Below are 16,232 nucleotides of genomic sequence, written 5' to 3'. Positions count from 1 at the left end.
GTTTTGTATATCAGAGTAACAAGCCAAAATACCCTGTGTCACACTCTCAAAAACAACTGCACCTGGCAGACAGTGCTATAGATTGAGTTGGCAGAGAAAGTAAGTTTACAGCAAGGGCAAGGGTTTGGGCTGACTGTGTCAGTCTCACAGTTGGTAATTACAAGTGCCAGGGTCCTGTCAGGGTCACAGCTCCACTGCTGACATGTTTTGACTTCAAGGAAAAACTAGTATTTAATTTCTCAGAAGTATTATATATTGAAGGCAGCTCAGCCTTAAATGATACTTAATGTCTGAGCAACAGCTGTAGTAGTAGATTAATTTCCCTGCTCTGAGCAGGAGGTCAGACTAGGTGACAGTCTTAGGTCCCACTCAGTCTGCATTACTTGCAGCTACAATAAAATAATTTCAACAGTGGCAGTTTGGGTCAGAAAAAAAAAATCAGGGATTTAAACACCGGTTTGTCTGGTTTCAGGGCAACTTTCTCTTTTATTACATTCTTATTCAGTATTCTATAAAACTCTTACGCCAAACACATAACTCCATGTATTTTACTCAAATTCACAAAAGATATTTATAGAACCGTAAATGGCTTTAACACCTTCTCAAAGTACAACACGTCAGAGGCCACTCTGACAGAATGGCTTGCATCCCAATTAACACTTAAGTACAAAGCAGGACAGAGCTATCCAGCTACTGAACAAAGGTTCCAGAAAGCTTGGATTGGCTTACTGTCACAGAGGTATGGCTCAGGAGTCCATTTTACAGTGACTTGGACAATTTTTACAGTAAGCCACAGACTGTTTAGTAGCCATCATACCCTGTTCCTAGAGCCTCTTCTAAATCTGGAGCAGTTTGAAGAAAAGTGAAAGGCAAAAGGGTTAATCTCAGGTGGGGCAGACACCACAGGAAAAGGAAGGATTGGCTGAATGCTCATGTGGCAGCCAGCCTCTGCTTTTGTTTTCAGCCTCTTAAGAAAATGGAGGAACATATCCAATGTCCACAGTGATCTTGGTATAAAGAGGATGCTTAATCCTGGAAATGAGCCTGAACTGTAATGTATTCATTCCATCAGCTTTCCATGTTTTTCTGGTGTTGTGTTGGGAAGGAGGCCTGAGGGAGGAAGAATATATACAGTTAGAAGAAAGAAGGTAACATTTGCAGCTGAAGCTGCAGAAGAAAGTGTCTTCAGAGGGCAGAAAAGCCCTGAGACAATTCTTCCCATTATACAGTCTGAACAGATTAGAGGGAGTTCACACTGAGTGTTCCAAACAAGGAGGATGATTTGGACTGGACCCTGATCAGAGGAGGGAGACCAGTGAGGTGGCAGCTAGAGTCTCCAAAAACCAAGAAGCTGTCAGTAGCTTAGAGAGAGCTGGGAGTGCAACGCAGAAGTTTGCAGCCACGGTGTACATAGGCTGCTGTAGGTAGATTTTTGACAGGGTTGTTATGGAAACCTGAGTTTTGAGACGATAAAGAGAAATCTGCACTGTCGCTATGAGAAGCCTCTACCATACTTGACCCAACACCCTCCTCCAGCTCTTCTATATAAAACAGTCTTTGATAAAGTCTCTCATAGCACCTTTCTCATGTCTTCAAACTAGAATATTGCTTTCCACTATTTTAATGGCACCTCGTAACTCCACACAGACTGAATAGCAAGGTTTTAATATTGGGAACTTATAACACAGTGCCTCTTTAAACTGGAATCTCCCTATTTTTAAGGCAAGCAGTATTTTTTTCTTTAAGTTTTACTCCTTGTACAATTTAATGTTTAAATCTGATGTGCTAGCTGGCATGTGTCCTTCACAATAGGAAGAAAAGAGAGGAACCTAGGAAAAACCCTTCAAATGTGAAGACAGGAACTGAATGATTCAGTTGAAACTGACTGGGGGCTGCTTTTAAATAGCCTTCCTAAAGCAGCAAAAGCAGCAGTGACATGAGGCATATGTAGCCTGTGCTGGGGAAGATGACAGCAACAGCCAAGCTGCCACAAGGCCCAGAGTAGCCCCCAGCCCCACCAGGTACCTCCTCCAAGGCTCTTGGATCTCTCTCTCTTCATTGTAGTCCATCACTCGGTAGCGTCCAAGGTGAGGTGATGTCCGGACTATTTTCATTCCTGCCAAGTGAATCCTTTAAAACAACATACAAAACTGTTTGCTTGGGCATAGAGATGCCACTTCCAGGCTTATGGTCAGAGATGATTTTCAGTGCTAATCCAATAAAAACAAGAGGGCAGAAGCAGCACAGGGCCACATGATCTTCTCTAGCAGGCTCTAGGCCAGGCTTGGGCTAGAAAGCTCCCAGCTGCAGTGCACTTTGACAGGGCACAAGGGGATTAGAGCAAGCAGGGAATGAACTACAACATATAGAGCATTCAAGAGTAGTTCCCCTGAATCTGACTAATGAGCATTATTGCACTTCCTCCTAAGAGCAGAGCTTTTCGCCTAGAGGTTCCCCTAAATTTTAAGGAAAAAAAAAAACCCAAAGATCTCAAACTTGCAGTTTCTGAAAGGAAGCCAGTTCTGAGTTTCAAAACCAGATTAAGCCTCTCTGTTCTTCGAGAAGTGCCATTCGTTCAGATGGCCTGATTAGACTGGTTCATAAAAGATTAGGCATAAATACAGGCACCAGACAAACATATGTAAACTCGACTGCAGTACAGTTAGATAAGAGAAGAGGAACTGAAGGCTCAGAATTCCAGAACAGAGCTTCTAAGCCCAGCATTTTGGGTGACTTTCAAGCAACTCCAGCCCACTGCTGATAGCACCTATGTTACTTTGCCAAAAAAAAGTGCCTTCAATAATGCTAGGGCTACCAAACCTCTGTTATCACAGGACAGCCCTTAGGCAGAGAAAATTCCTGTGAATGTAAGAATGAATGTTTGCCCAATTGAGGTTATCTAACTGGCATGTTTGCAGCATTTGACTGCGTTCCATCGGGATCTGATACAGCAGGAATGTGATAAAGCTGAAAGGCTACAGAATTGAAAATATCTGTTAGGCTAGAGCCATCAGATGATTGTAACACTTCACTGACAGTGTTATAGTTCCATTATTTCACATGGAGTTTTAGACAGTTTCTTGTTTTCTGAACATAAGCTTATGGCACATTTAATCATAAAGAGACAAAAAAGCAAGAACACTAAACTAGCTTTGCTTTTGGGTTTTTGCATTGCAAATAAGACTAAAACTGAATTGTTAATACATTAATTTACTGTTAAGAAGAGTCCAAGAGACTTTCCTGTAGTTGAAAATGTTAACACATGAGTGGCTCCAATTAGAATAGTGTTTTCTTCTAATAAAATGTAGATCCTGGTATCTGCTACAACTTGTGTTAGAGAGTACTGCAGTCTGGTGACTATAAGTAGCAGCTGGCAGTTTTTTTCATTAACTCTGCTTTTAATAAGCAGTATCCCAGAAAAAAAAAAATCATCTTTGCACAGAATTTTTAAAAACCAGACATTAAAATATAAAAAAAAAAAAAAATCATTAATTTTTTTGCTACATGGTAAGGAATGCTTGAGCACCTCCTAAAATCCAGATCCCAGCTGGTCACTGAAGAACAGCCAGTTCATTCCTAACTTCTGCAGGCTGAGACTTCAGAATGTGAATAAATCATTAACAGGCATTGTCCACAGCCTCCATGTATCTGGGCCAAAACACTGCTAATCGTTAGTGTGAGTTTTCTGTGAAAACATAGGCCCTAATTCCCTTCCAGAAAGGGCTATTCTGGGAGCTATATAATTCACTTGCCTTCCAGGATTCTCTTCAAGGAAGTGCATTCCTGAGTCTACCCCAGGTACCAAAAACCAAATTAGATGCTTAAACTATACTAAGAACAGCTGAATAGATTCAGCATTGTAGTACTTGATGTAAAGATCTATTTTCCTGGCCTTCTATTCCTTTCACAAATGCTGACTCTCTAAACAACCATACAACCTTTTAGTTTGCTTTCTCTGAAAGGCAAAGGAGGAATTCTATATTAGAAAATCTGGCTTTCAATTCCCAGATGAATACTGCTTTGAAAAAAACTCCTGTAACTTGTCACATTATGTAAGACAAAAATAACAAAGCTTCCATGGTCAGTTTAGTTTTACAAACTCCCCATGAGCCTGCCTCAGTGCTGGATCATAAAGGTGCACACTGCAATTCCAAAGATGAATAAAGAAGCTGCAGCCATGATTCTGTACTTGATGAATTCACATTAGGCAGAGCACCTGGAACTAAACTATAGAATGCTGCTGCCATGGCAACCAAAGTACAAGAAAAACCATCAACTCTTTCTGTCACTGACTCACACTGGTACACAGGCTCCTCCATCACCCAGCACTGCAGACAAAAGATAGAATTCCTTGTGCTCCTTAATCCCAAGTATCAGTGATTAGGTAACACTTGGAGCAACCTAAATGCACTTAACTTAAATTCCCAACTGTCTGAGAATTAGTTAAGTACCCTCTTATTCAACAACCTTGCAGATTCCTTCCCTCCCTGGGACTGTCAACATCAGTGGAGGCACTTGTCACCTGCAAGTGGTTATAACCCCTTGCACTGAAGGCACAAAGATGTGAAATAACATTCTGCTCCCCAGAAATGAGAAAGCTTTGTCTTCCCGGCATAGTGACTGGATTCACAGGTTCTGAGCATATTCTGACATTAAGCATTCCCAATACCAACAGCATTTGGGATTTTAATGGTACTGCAAGCACATTAAGGAACAATGTCATTGGTTCCTTTCCTAGGGTGCTGCTATGCTTCACTTGCCAGCTTAGATCCATTTCAAGTCTGTCCTGTGCACTGGTACCTTGTAGCAATGTCATCATTTTCACCACCATCACCCCAGTACGTGTTGGGAAACCCATTCATTTTCATGTAATGTTCTGGAGTCACAGCAGACACACCCCCAAAAAAGGACTTGTATGGCAGACTAAAAGAGAAAACAAACAGGCAAACAAACATCACCCTCCAAAAAAACCCAACCAACAAAAACCAGAGTACACTATTGAAGGCTAATGCCTGTCCTCCACAACTAACAGTGTGATCCAAGTCACACATACATTAATTGCATACTTGCAGGCACTCTCATGACAACGCCAAACCCCAAAACAGTAAACCCAGTGTAATTCCTATCATGTTCCATTCCCCTCATGTTTCCCACCACCTTCTCCCAAAACTGACCAAAGTAAAATTAGTTTCAAAATTTATATCTTGGATCAGTTTGAAGTACCTGTATCCTACCACATTATATTCCACATGATCCAATATTCCCACCTTATATTTTTTTCTTGAAGGAAAGTCAAACAGTCAAACAGAAACCTGCCAGTCATTTACCAAGCAGAGCTAACTGTGGAACAGGGAACTACAGGCAAGGAAACATTCAAGATTGCATGCTTGGGTCAAAAATATCCTTTTCTAGGAAGTAACTACTGCAAAACTAACCCACAGAAAACCTCACAAAGGTTGTGCCTTTCACTGTTCCCACCCGTACTTTCTAACACAAAGTCCACCAACTGGAATACATCCACAGAAAGCAAATGGAGGCACTTACGTGTACTGAAACTTATCCATGGCACTGGCCATGTGCTTGGGATAATATTCATCACAAATGTACAGGTTATAATCATTCTCAGGCACCAGGTCAATATCATGCAGGACAAGGCAGTCCCACTCTTCATCCTTCATGGCTTCCCGGACACCAACATTAAGCAGCTTTGCTCGGTTAAATGAACCGGTCCCTACCTGGAAAAGAAAACCTAAGTTTCTTCACCAAAACAAAGATGTTGGTAGATAACTCAGTTAAAATTTGTTTTAGTCCAAAAGCCTTATTTCAAATGAATGAATCAATACTGGCTGCAAATTCTATGCCCTCAGCTTTGAAAATGTCAGCCATCCTCTTCACAACATTCTCAACAGCTGTCAGCTTTGCTGTGTCACGGGCTGTGCACTGTTGGCACCTGAAGAAGGCAGACTTTCAAGAGATTCATAAGCCAATCCTCAGGTGCACATTTGCACAGCAACACTTTTGCCCTATTGTTTACCAAAACTTGCAAATGAGAAAAAGATCTTGGTCCAACAAAAAAGCTTCTTTGCCCTCCCAATACTGGTTTTAACTGATGGATCCAAAACTGGCTCCCTTGCCACTGATCTTCTGCAACACCAGTCCATGTCAGGTACAAAAGGCCGCTTGACTTGCACAAGCTGCCCCACAGCAGGGCCAAGCCACATGTTTGTATTTGATACAGACCAAGAATATACAGCTGCACTTCAGCATTTAGTCTCCAGGTTTTGCTCAGTAGTCACACTGACAAACTACAGACAAACCACATGCAAATCTCAAAAAGAAGAAAATACATGTTACCACTGTCCTGGGTTACAAAATGAAAGTACTACTGTGGGGTGTAACCAAAGTCTGTATTCTACTTTCCTCCACATCATTTTGGGACAAACTCTTAATGAAGGGTTGCTTGCAGCAGCTGCCCAGGGCACAGCCACCCCTCAGGCTCCAGCTGGGCGCTACATAAGGAAAAAAGAGGCAACCCTGCAAGGCAGAATAATGTTTCTTTTTCTTCACACCGGTGACTCAGCTGTGGTACCTCCCTCCCGTGAAGCAGCAGTCCCACCCATCCTGAAGGGTCTCTGCTAAGGGGCCATCACGAACTCAGCACCAGCAGAACACCTGGCAGCAACAGCCACCAAGGACTCCAAAAATACTCTGTCCCTCATAGGGCTGCATCACTCCATTGTGGAGCTCCCTGCTCTGGGGGAGGTACCACCTGAACCTGACCCAAATATAATCTCAGTCTGGGGATTTGGGACACCACCACTGTTTGAGGGACCCAGAGGAGGACCAGACCTTCTACAGGACCACCGTTTTTGACACTACAGCCATCACTTAATCAGACTGTGACCACCAACCTCACCAGCAAGGGGACAGGCTATACTCTGACTTTGTCACTTTAAGCCAGTGTTTTTGTATTAATGCATTTATTGTAATTTTTCTATTAAATTGTAATTCTGACCTGAAATTTTCCTCAAGATTTTGTGGGGGTTCGTTTCCTCTGCTGGTTTACTTTCAAACCAGCGTAACCACTTAGTGACAAATTTATAGCCCCACGAAAAAAAAACCTCAACAGAACCAATTAATAGCAGAATGATGATCTTGACACGTGGTACGGTATTTCAGTCATTAGAAATCATGGAAGTGGGACAGCTATCTGACCTCCTCTCAGCCCATGCATAAAACAGTATTTCCTCATCAGAAGGGTCACATTTCTTCTTCAGAACCCATCCCTTAAGTGGTGTAGCTGAGCTTCCCAGCAGGCACATTTGACTTGGATTTACCTGCTGAATCAGGTAGATAGTGTAACTGAGCTGCTGGCGCTGCAAGAAGGGATGGATGTAGTAGAGAAGATGGCGAAGGTGCTTCTCCTGGTTCCTGTAGGGCACAAGGATGGCGGATTTGTAGCGGGCAAAGCAGTGAGGTGGCTTGTAGTGGCCACCAGGCTGAACAAAAGGATTTCTTTTCATGATCATCCTTTCACTGGGGAGCACCCTGAAGGTGATGGTTAATGGACCAACTGTAAGGAGAGACAGAAAAAAGAAGTAGTAAGATCAGTGACTTTCTCCACCTTTTTTCAGACCTATGAGATCAGCTACCCACATTTGCTCCTTCAGACAGCAGCCCCACCACGTGACATTCACATTCTCTGGACAGAGCAACATAATTCCGTCTCTCAGAAGAAGCACAGACAGAAGAAGAAAAACAATCTTTATCTCTGCACCTTTGTTTAACCCATGTGGAATTTGGTATGGAGATTGTTTACCTGAAGAGGTTGCTTGATTGGATTTGGTGAAGGTTGTTTGGGTTCAATGACCAATCGGATCCAGCTGTTTCTCGGACTCTCAGCAGAGAGTCATGAGTTTGTTAGTTAGGTAAGTAAGAAGTAAGTATGTAGAATCAAATAGTATCTCTTTAAATAGTATATCAATGTAATATAGGATAGTTTCAATAAAACTATCCTTCAGCCTTCTGAGCCAGACATCATCATTTCTTCCGCGTCGGGGTTCTGTTTTTTTACTGTATCACCAGAGGAGAATTAACAACACCCGTGTGTCAGAATCTGTAGGTATTGATGATTCCGAGATTGTAGAAAGTCTCTGTCTTTCTGCCCCGCTGCCAAAGAAGAAGCCATAATTCGTCTGTGCTGTTTTCAAGGTTGTTTATTCTTGCTTATCTCTAACATGTTCTGCTGCCCTGCCGCAGGTCTGTCCTGCAGGGCAGCGTGTGGGGCTCTGCCCCCAGTGGGATGTTACAAACATTATATACCAGAAACTACCTGTGCTATATTTACAATAATGTGCCAATATCTGTCACCTACGTTGAACAGCGTGTCCCCAGCCTAAACCAATAGAAAAATGCCAACACTACAGTGAAACATGGAGGGCATGAAGAAGGAGAAAAAGGACAAGACACACCCAATTTCCTCCATCTTGTCCCCTTTGAACCTCTAATCTAGAATCCTAAAATTTTACTTTTGCACCCGTGCCACACCTAATTATTACTTATATCAAATATTACAGGATGTAATTCATCCTGTAAGATTGGAAACTCTTTTCCATGGACAGAGATCAGAGGCAGTGTCTCTGGGGGCTCTGTACAGGGGTGTTCCTGACCCCCTGCCAGGGTCCCAGGCCTTCCAGGGCAGCCAGAGGGAAGCCCTAGATTCCCACACCCATGCAGAGGTGGCTCCATGATAAATTTCACTGCTGCCTGCGGGCCACCTGTCCCTCCACTTGCTGTGGAGCAGGGAGAGGTGGCCAGCTGAGCACCAGGAGGACACACTGCCTGCCAGGCATCCCGAGTCCTGGCACGGCCACCAAGTCTCGCTGGGCTGCTGCACAGCTGCTTCTCCCTGGGACTGGCTGCCTGCTGCAGTCTTGTGTTGCTTAGATGAGATCCTTGAATAAATGGATTCGCTGAAAGAAACAGCGTTGGAAATTATTCAAGATGAACAGACACATCTGCTTTTGCTACCCATTTGGAAAATTTCTCTAAACCTCTTTCAGAAGAGATTCAAGGACAAAGATGTGCAAGTGGATATTCAGCAGGCAGGGGAGAAACAGTTTAAAGCCTGGATGGATAGAAATGCTTTAGAAAATGTCAGCTCTACCTTTAAAAGCATTTCAAGTTCTATTTGATGTTATAATCACTTGCCACAATGGCTGAATTTTCTATATTATTTCATTTTATACACTGTGATAAGCAGGCAGTACTTCAAAATGTTGAGAGAAGCAGATGACAACAGGGAAAGAAGAAAGATGTTATATTCTCAGGAACAGGCACAGGATAGCAAAATAAACAATATTGACTGTTCTTCTATTCAGCACTTTGTTTTTAAATACAAAATATACTGGATATCTTCAAGAGTTTCTGCCTAATTAAAAAAAAACCCTGCATTTTTACATTAAGTCTTCCATTCTTCAGATGGAAAGATACTGACAAGTCATAAGTGAAAAAGAATCCATATAAAGTGTCAATACCCATTTTAACACAAACCTCATTGTTACAATATAAATAAACAAATTCTACAATTATCTAAATGCCTGTCCTCCTGGATAGTGAGAAAATCTTCCAGAAGCAGCAGAAGTCCTGTATTTATACACAAATCAGTGTGTCTTAACGGTTTTCTACAACTGTGAACTTTTAAGAAAATAAAACACAGATGCAGAACAAGATTACCATGCAATGCTTAAATGAACTAGGGAAAAACTTTCACCCAGATCATAATTAGAAGCTGCCAATTTTAAACGACAGGTCCATTCAAAAATTCTTTGCAGGCCGTGCTACCAAGGGCAAAATTATTTTTTTGCACCAGAAGTCTGCAAGGCTAGTTTGTAGTTGATGGTTTTTTTAATAGCTATAAACAAGATTTTTCTTTCCAAGGTGATAATTAACACTATGGCTGTCCTAAATCAGATTTTCAGTATCTTGTGAGACTCCCTCTTAAATCACTGAAAAATTATTCTCTCAAAAACGTTCTGATAATGAAGCATGAGAGCAAATATTTAGGCCTGGTGTTTAGGAGCTTTCATTTGAGCAGGAGAAGGTGCAGAGGTGTTTTAAGACTAAATGAGCAAGTGAGTCCCAGAATATACTTCTTTCATTTCATCTTATATTCAAATCTTTGCTACAATTCTAACAAAAACAAACAAAAAAAATTGAGCCTGCCCACACCCACATCCTGTTTAACTGACACAGAAGGAATCAACATCCCTCCACTGCTTTTGGGGGTTTGGGTCTTTGGGGTTTGGTTGGTTTTGGGTAGGTTGCAGATTTTTTAGAGCAGTAACAAGGCTTAAGGACTAAATTTGCAATAAAATTCAAAGTGTCCATTCTGAGCCAGGGAACATTTTACTATCATGAGGAAGTTGGTACAACTCACATTTCTGATGGGCAAACCTGTATTTGATAAGTGCCTCCTTTCCTTCCTCAGGGAACGCACAAATGGCATTTCCTGAAGGTCAGTCTGAAGAGCCACTGATCCCATTTCTCATGCTGTCAGAAACGTCTGGTCTAAATCCCACTGCATGGGTTTTGTTCATTGGTTTCTATTAGTTTGTTTTTAAAAAGAATGCCTGACTTTTGCTTGTCAGCAAGATTTTGCAATAGCTGACACTTAAATATCACTTTTCAGTCCTTCTCCAACTATGTAAAATACAGGAGAATTTGATTTCCAGTGCGTTACCTGCAGCAGGAAAGCAGAGTACATCACCATGTATTTGTACCTGAAACAGAAGAGTGCTTCTTCAGAGAATCCTTGTGCGGGCTATGAACCTGGGTCACATTTACAGTGAACATTTCATGGTGGTATTTCCTACCTCTGTGCATGCAGTTTCCCTTTCCACCTTTAAGACTCCCATGTTTCAGTCCAAAATGTTATCAACCTGTAGTTTATGTTGCTGTTTAAGATTAATGGACTTGCTGATTATCAGATCTTTCAACCTAAAGCACCATTAACCACTGATTTGATGACAGCTGGAGCTTGCTAAAGAAGTATTATATTCAGGGATTTCAACTATAGATCACTGCTCTAAGGAAAAAATAAGAAAGGGAATTAATCCCTTTTATTCTCCCACAAAGGCAGGTTTTGTTTTCTATGAAACAATTGGGACTCTGTATTACAGAGTAAGATTCTGCAGCAACAATCTTTAAATTCCAGAAAAAATAAGATCTTAATTTGAATGTAAGGGTATGAGTAAGATAATGTGAATAGCTTCACTCCTGTCCTCTCCTTCCATACCCAAGCATACCATTTAGGAGTGTTAACATTTGCATTTTCCAGGTTTTTCAAGATCTAGTGTCCTCCCATGCTGCCTGGCTCCACAGCTCAAACAAATCAGCCCAGAAACTTAACCTGGAATATGACAAGGGAAGGAAAAAAAAAAAAAAAAAAAAAATCAGTGTGACTTACATCCCCAAAACCTCTGGCTGCCCTACACTCCTTGGCTACAAGCTACATTCTGGCTTTCATGTCTCCCTGCTGTCCAACTAACAAAAGGCTAATGCAATCTAATCCAATTAAATCCCAAATGTGAACAGAGCACTTGCAGGCTGGACCAAAGAGGGATAAATAAAACTGCCAAAGCACAGCCTTGGAAAAGGAGGAAAAAAGCCATCTTACACATACTAGGAAGCACAGGATCCCTGTTGAGGCAGGGTACAGAATTAACACCCTGAAGTGTCCAAACAATTTTTCCATGGCCTGGTTCCAAAGATGTTTCTGTGCCTGTACCATCACACAGAGGGCATTTAATGAATATGAAACTTCAGTGTACAGAGTTAGGTCTCAATTCCATGTGTTGTCAGCTGGTGCCACTGACAGCACTCTCTGCTTGCTTCACTTCCTAGGCAACATATTTGCCTGTCAGGTGACCACTGACTTTGACCATACCTATCCCACCTTATGGAAGTAAATCCAGCACTTCTGAACTCCCTTCTATGCTTTTAGAGTTTGCAGCTGTAATTACCAAGCCCAATCAGAATAATCAGAACTTACAAAAGATGAACCAGCAGGAACATGGAACAACAGGAGCATGGGTGAATGCTACACTCAGATACTGCAGCACCACACACTACATTTAACAGTCATATTCATGTAATTCTACCAGGGCTTGGGAAAAAAAAAATTCAGACCAACAACTTTCATTTAAGCATCAGTTTCTAATGATAGAATATAAGGTTGCCTCAATGGCACCTGAAAATAAATTTCAGCATTCAGCACCTACATCTTTTTATTTCTCTTTCAATCCAAGAGAAGAAACTTTGGCAGCATTAGAAAATATAGCAGGAGCTACTTAATACAACAGATGGTCCTGCTCATGAAAAGGTTATGACAGATGGGAGTGAAAGGCAGTAACTACTATAAGAAGGGTTTGGAAAAAAAATCCGTCCATAGCATGAGCAAATTATAAACAGCAGAGTTACAGACAGAACTTTCAGCTATTAAAGTCCTTGAGGGCCAAGCCAATTTGTTCAGCCCATGTCATGCATGAAGGAAGGTACCCCTTTTAAACCAAACCAGAAATAATAAAATAAAGCCAATTCTTCTAGCACCGAACTTTTTCCTTGTGAGAAGAAAAGATGAACTGAAAAAAGACATCTTGCATGAAATGTGAGGAAGTCAGATTTTGAATTTAAAAGCTATTTAGTTATGTTTAATGAAGTATAACCCTGGTACACAAACACTTCACTTTTTCTTAAAACAGAGGAGGAAGAAACAGGCAACGGGTTATTTGTGTAGAAACCTTAACCTTTGAGGAAGCTTGAGTAGTTTATTCACAATATTAGTGAAGACACTGAATACTTGCAATGCTTTTCAAGTTGCTGGTCACAAAACGTTCAGTGCACACCACTAGGTGTTTAAAAGTACCACTAGTCAGCAGGAGTCTAGTTCCTCTAAGGCAGAGATGATTAGCAGTTATATTTTAATTCTAACTTCACAGCCCTGGAAGAACCAAGTTACTGCAGATTCAGGAGACAGGAAATAGACAGATGAGCTGCAAGCTGATTAACATTCAAACAGTTATCAAAATGATCTACTACATATATAAATGGAAAAAGTGCTGCACTTCATAAAAGCCCTGATGCAGAAACCATTTAAGCCATTTGGCATCCTTCCAGGTACTTTAACACACTTTAGAGTGGGCACAGTGACTTATTACCAGCTCTGAACAGGAGGCTGAGTCCTCAAGAATTGATTTGAAATCTCATTTAATAGAGTTTATGAAATTAATATTAAAAGGCATTGCTCTCTGCAATATAATGCTTCCAAGAAACATCAGCCTCATGAGAAATGATGGCAACAATTATTCAAGACATTTATAAAGTATTTATATCTCAATTCATATATGCCCATCACATACAAAAGAAGGGACAACTCCCTCAGAAAACAGCATGCTTCTCAGTTAAGAAAAAATCAAAACACCCAGAAGAGGTTGGCATGCAGTGATAGAAGGAATAATTTACATCCTATATTTACAGGGAAATACCACTGAGTAAAAGTTAAGCTGAAGAAGAGACCTCATTTTTCTTCAGCTGAATTTGTATCAGGGCTCCAAATTACCTCTGTTTCACTTCAACAGTGGCTCATATGCTCAACTCAGTAAAGCTTACACAGTTACTTTGCCTCATGGTTGGCTTTTTTTTTCTCCCAGCCAGCTTACTGTTTGTTTCTGTCTGTGACTAACATCATGTTTCCGTTTTAACTCTGAAGAACCGCCTGCAGGACGATCCCCTACTCTCAGTGATGGGCAGAAGAGTTCTTAAAAAGATTTCCAGCTCTCAGAGCACAGATTAGTGTAATTTTACTCTGCATTTGCCTCCTCTATACACGTCACTACTTTTACTTATCTGATGGTTTGCAGGCAAGCTGCAGAATTGTTTGGTTCTTGCTTTTTGACACTAAAGCTGTCTCCTTTGACTCTTTAGGAGAGAGGACTTTCATCAGTAGTGGAGACAAATTAGGTGCAGTCACGTTTCTGCTGTGCTTTTCAAATAAAACAATTCAGCCTGAAGGAAGGAGTTGCAGCTTCCCAGAGCTGAATGGGCTGCAGTGCACTGAGGCCATGACACCCAAAAAGGCTCTGTGCTATCAGGATTTCAGGATTTAGTAGAGCCATTTCTGAGGAAATGCTGAAACACACACTCAAAGCTACCTTATAATTTCATCATACATCCTGCATTTAATTTAATTGCAAGCAACAGGGAAAGGAAAAAAACATCTCAAAAGAACAAGCATCATTACAAAGATTGCAGTCTGAGCAGGCTCATCCAAAGGGTCTCAGCAGAGTTCTCCAACCTAAGTAAGCAACTTGACACAAGAGCATTGGCTTCCCACAGAACTTCCACGTGAATCAAGCTCAACCATTTGCTCCTATTGGGCTCCATGTGTAGTGATCAGCTTTCCCAGAACAGCAGTCCAGGGCTAGGTGTATACAACATCTAGACATGCAGAAACCTGTGCAATATGGAAAAAGCTGACCAGAGTAACTTACTACACGGTACTCTAAGAAGGGGATGGCCCCAAACCAGCTGTAAGTGCATGCTGATGGAACTTAATCCATCCATGGCTGGCTGTGTCAAAGGGATTCACTATTGCCTGAGCAGCACCATCACTTTACTAGCAACACACCTGCTTTATAGGTTTGACTTTATACTGACTTAAAATTTATCAAGTGTTTTAGTACTGCAACAGCTGGATGAACACTGCTCCTAAGATCAGCTCTGGTTTGGTTCTGCTGTGAATACAAAATAACATGTGACCTGACTTTTAAGTCTAACAGAGAAGTTTCTAAGCCTAAAGGATGTGTAGCAATCATAGACTAGAAGATCACCACGAAGAGCAAGGCGCCATCCTCCTTCAGCTGATTTCAAGTCAATTAATCAATTTATATCGAACTACAGGCTAGATATAAGGCTAAGACAAAGAACCCAGGAGTTAAAGTCAGAGGTCAATATTATCAGTTTCTAAATCGTTGGGTCATTTTACACAGGAATGCCAAGCAAAAAAAAAAACAAAAAAAAAAACAAAAAAAAGGCATTAACTTGATATATTCCCATGCTGTTTGCACTCTTGCTCTACGATCTTGACATCTGTGTAAGAAAACTCTCAATACTGGAAATTTGTAGGCCAGTAAAATACTTTTCCTCACACAAGCAATAAAAACAACGCGGGTTGTTAACAGCAGGAAATGTTGTCAGTGTAAGTACACCAGCACACCTGTTTGGAAGTACATGAGCACACCTGTTTGGAAGTTTGAAGAAGACACAAGGCACCTCTGTGCCGGGTCAGGGGTGCTGTGGAAGAGGCTCTTTGCCAGCCCTGCCGGCGCTCGGTACGTACCCAGGAGCGGGGACTGCGCCGAGCAGTAGGGCGCGGCGTCCTGGCGGGGGGCGCGGGTGAACAGGCTGAGGTTCGTGTACACGTCGTGCGGCTTCGAGTAATCCCCCGCCCCAGGCGGCTCCAAAATCCCGCGGAACACCCGCGACGGTCCGCCTCCGTAGAGGATCAGGATAAATATCGCTTGGAAGACAAACACGAACAGCAGGAAACAGTGGCTTTCCATACGGGAGAGGAACATAGTTTTTAGCCCATGCTCCGGGATCAGGGCGGTGAGGACTGAGCTGCCTTCCAGGGCTGCCGTTCCACGCTCAGGGCTACATCGCTGGGCAGACCGCCTCCTTCTCCTCCAACTTTCTGAGGCGGCAGCGTGCTCCCCTAGCTGGGTTCATCAGGACGCCGAGAGCCAAACCTCCCGTTCCCGGTGCGGGCTGCAGGAAGGAAGGAGCTGGCCAAAGCCACCCCGCTCGGAGCCCCGGGCCAGCGGCACGGGCTCGCTGTGGCACAGGCGCAGCGCCCGCCCTCCCCCGCCCGCCTTCCGGCGAGACTACAGCTCCCAGAATGCAGGGCGGGCCCCGACCGAGCCGTGCTGCCGCGCAGCATGCTGGGAGATGTAGTCATCACCCCCTCCAGCGGCCGCCGCTGTGGGCGAGGAGGGAGAAGGATGGGGTGGCTGCTGAGCTGCACCCCGTGTCGTCTCCTCGGTGAGCGCCCGACTGCTGTCTCCACTTTAAATTGGTTATTAAACTGGTCAGGGAAGAGATGAATGGAAATTTAGACATTGCAATGGACTGCCCAGGGAGGTGGTGCAGCCTCCGTCTCTGGAGGCGTGTAAGGA

General features: G+C 42.6%; 1 protein-coding gene across 2 annotated transcripts; it reads right to left on the bottom strand.

The window, feature by feature from the left end:
* Positions 1–457: 457 nt before the first annotated feature.
* On the bottom strand, positions 458–15,945 carry LOC100219809 (beta-1,4-galactosyltransferase 3). Of its 2 annotated transcripts, none has more exons than XM_002189815.7 (6): positions 15,398–15,945; positions 7,338–7,573; positions 5,545–5,735; positions 4,801–4,923; positions 2,026–2,130; positions 458–1,110 (listed from the first exon to the last, which is right to left on the bottom strand). In XM_002189815.7, exons 1-6 carry the CDS (start codon positions 15,633–15,635, stop codon positions 969–971), a joined length of 1,035 nt encoding a protein of 344 aa, XP_002189851.4. In that variant the 5' UTR covers positions 15,636–15,945; the 3' UTR covers positions 458–968. The 2 variants fall into 2 exon arrangements, with proteins under 2 accessions (XP_002189851.4, XP_072781439.1); XM_072925338.1 differs by having other exon boundaries at positions 15,299–15,929.
* Positions 15,946–16,232: the final 287 nt, after the last annotated feature.

This window comes from Taeniopygia guttata, chromosome 1 (genome assembly GCF_048771995.1).
Source record: "Taeniopygia guttata chromosome 1, bTaeGut7.mat, whole genome shotgun sequence".
Taxonomy (NCBI): Eukaryota; Metazoa; Chordata; class Aves; order Passeriformes; family Estrildidae; genus Taeniopygia; species Taeniopygia guttata.
Note: the sequence above shows the minus strand (reverse complement) of the source record. Positions and strands in the feature narration are given on the sequence as shown.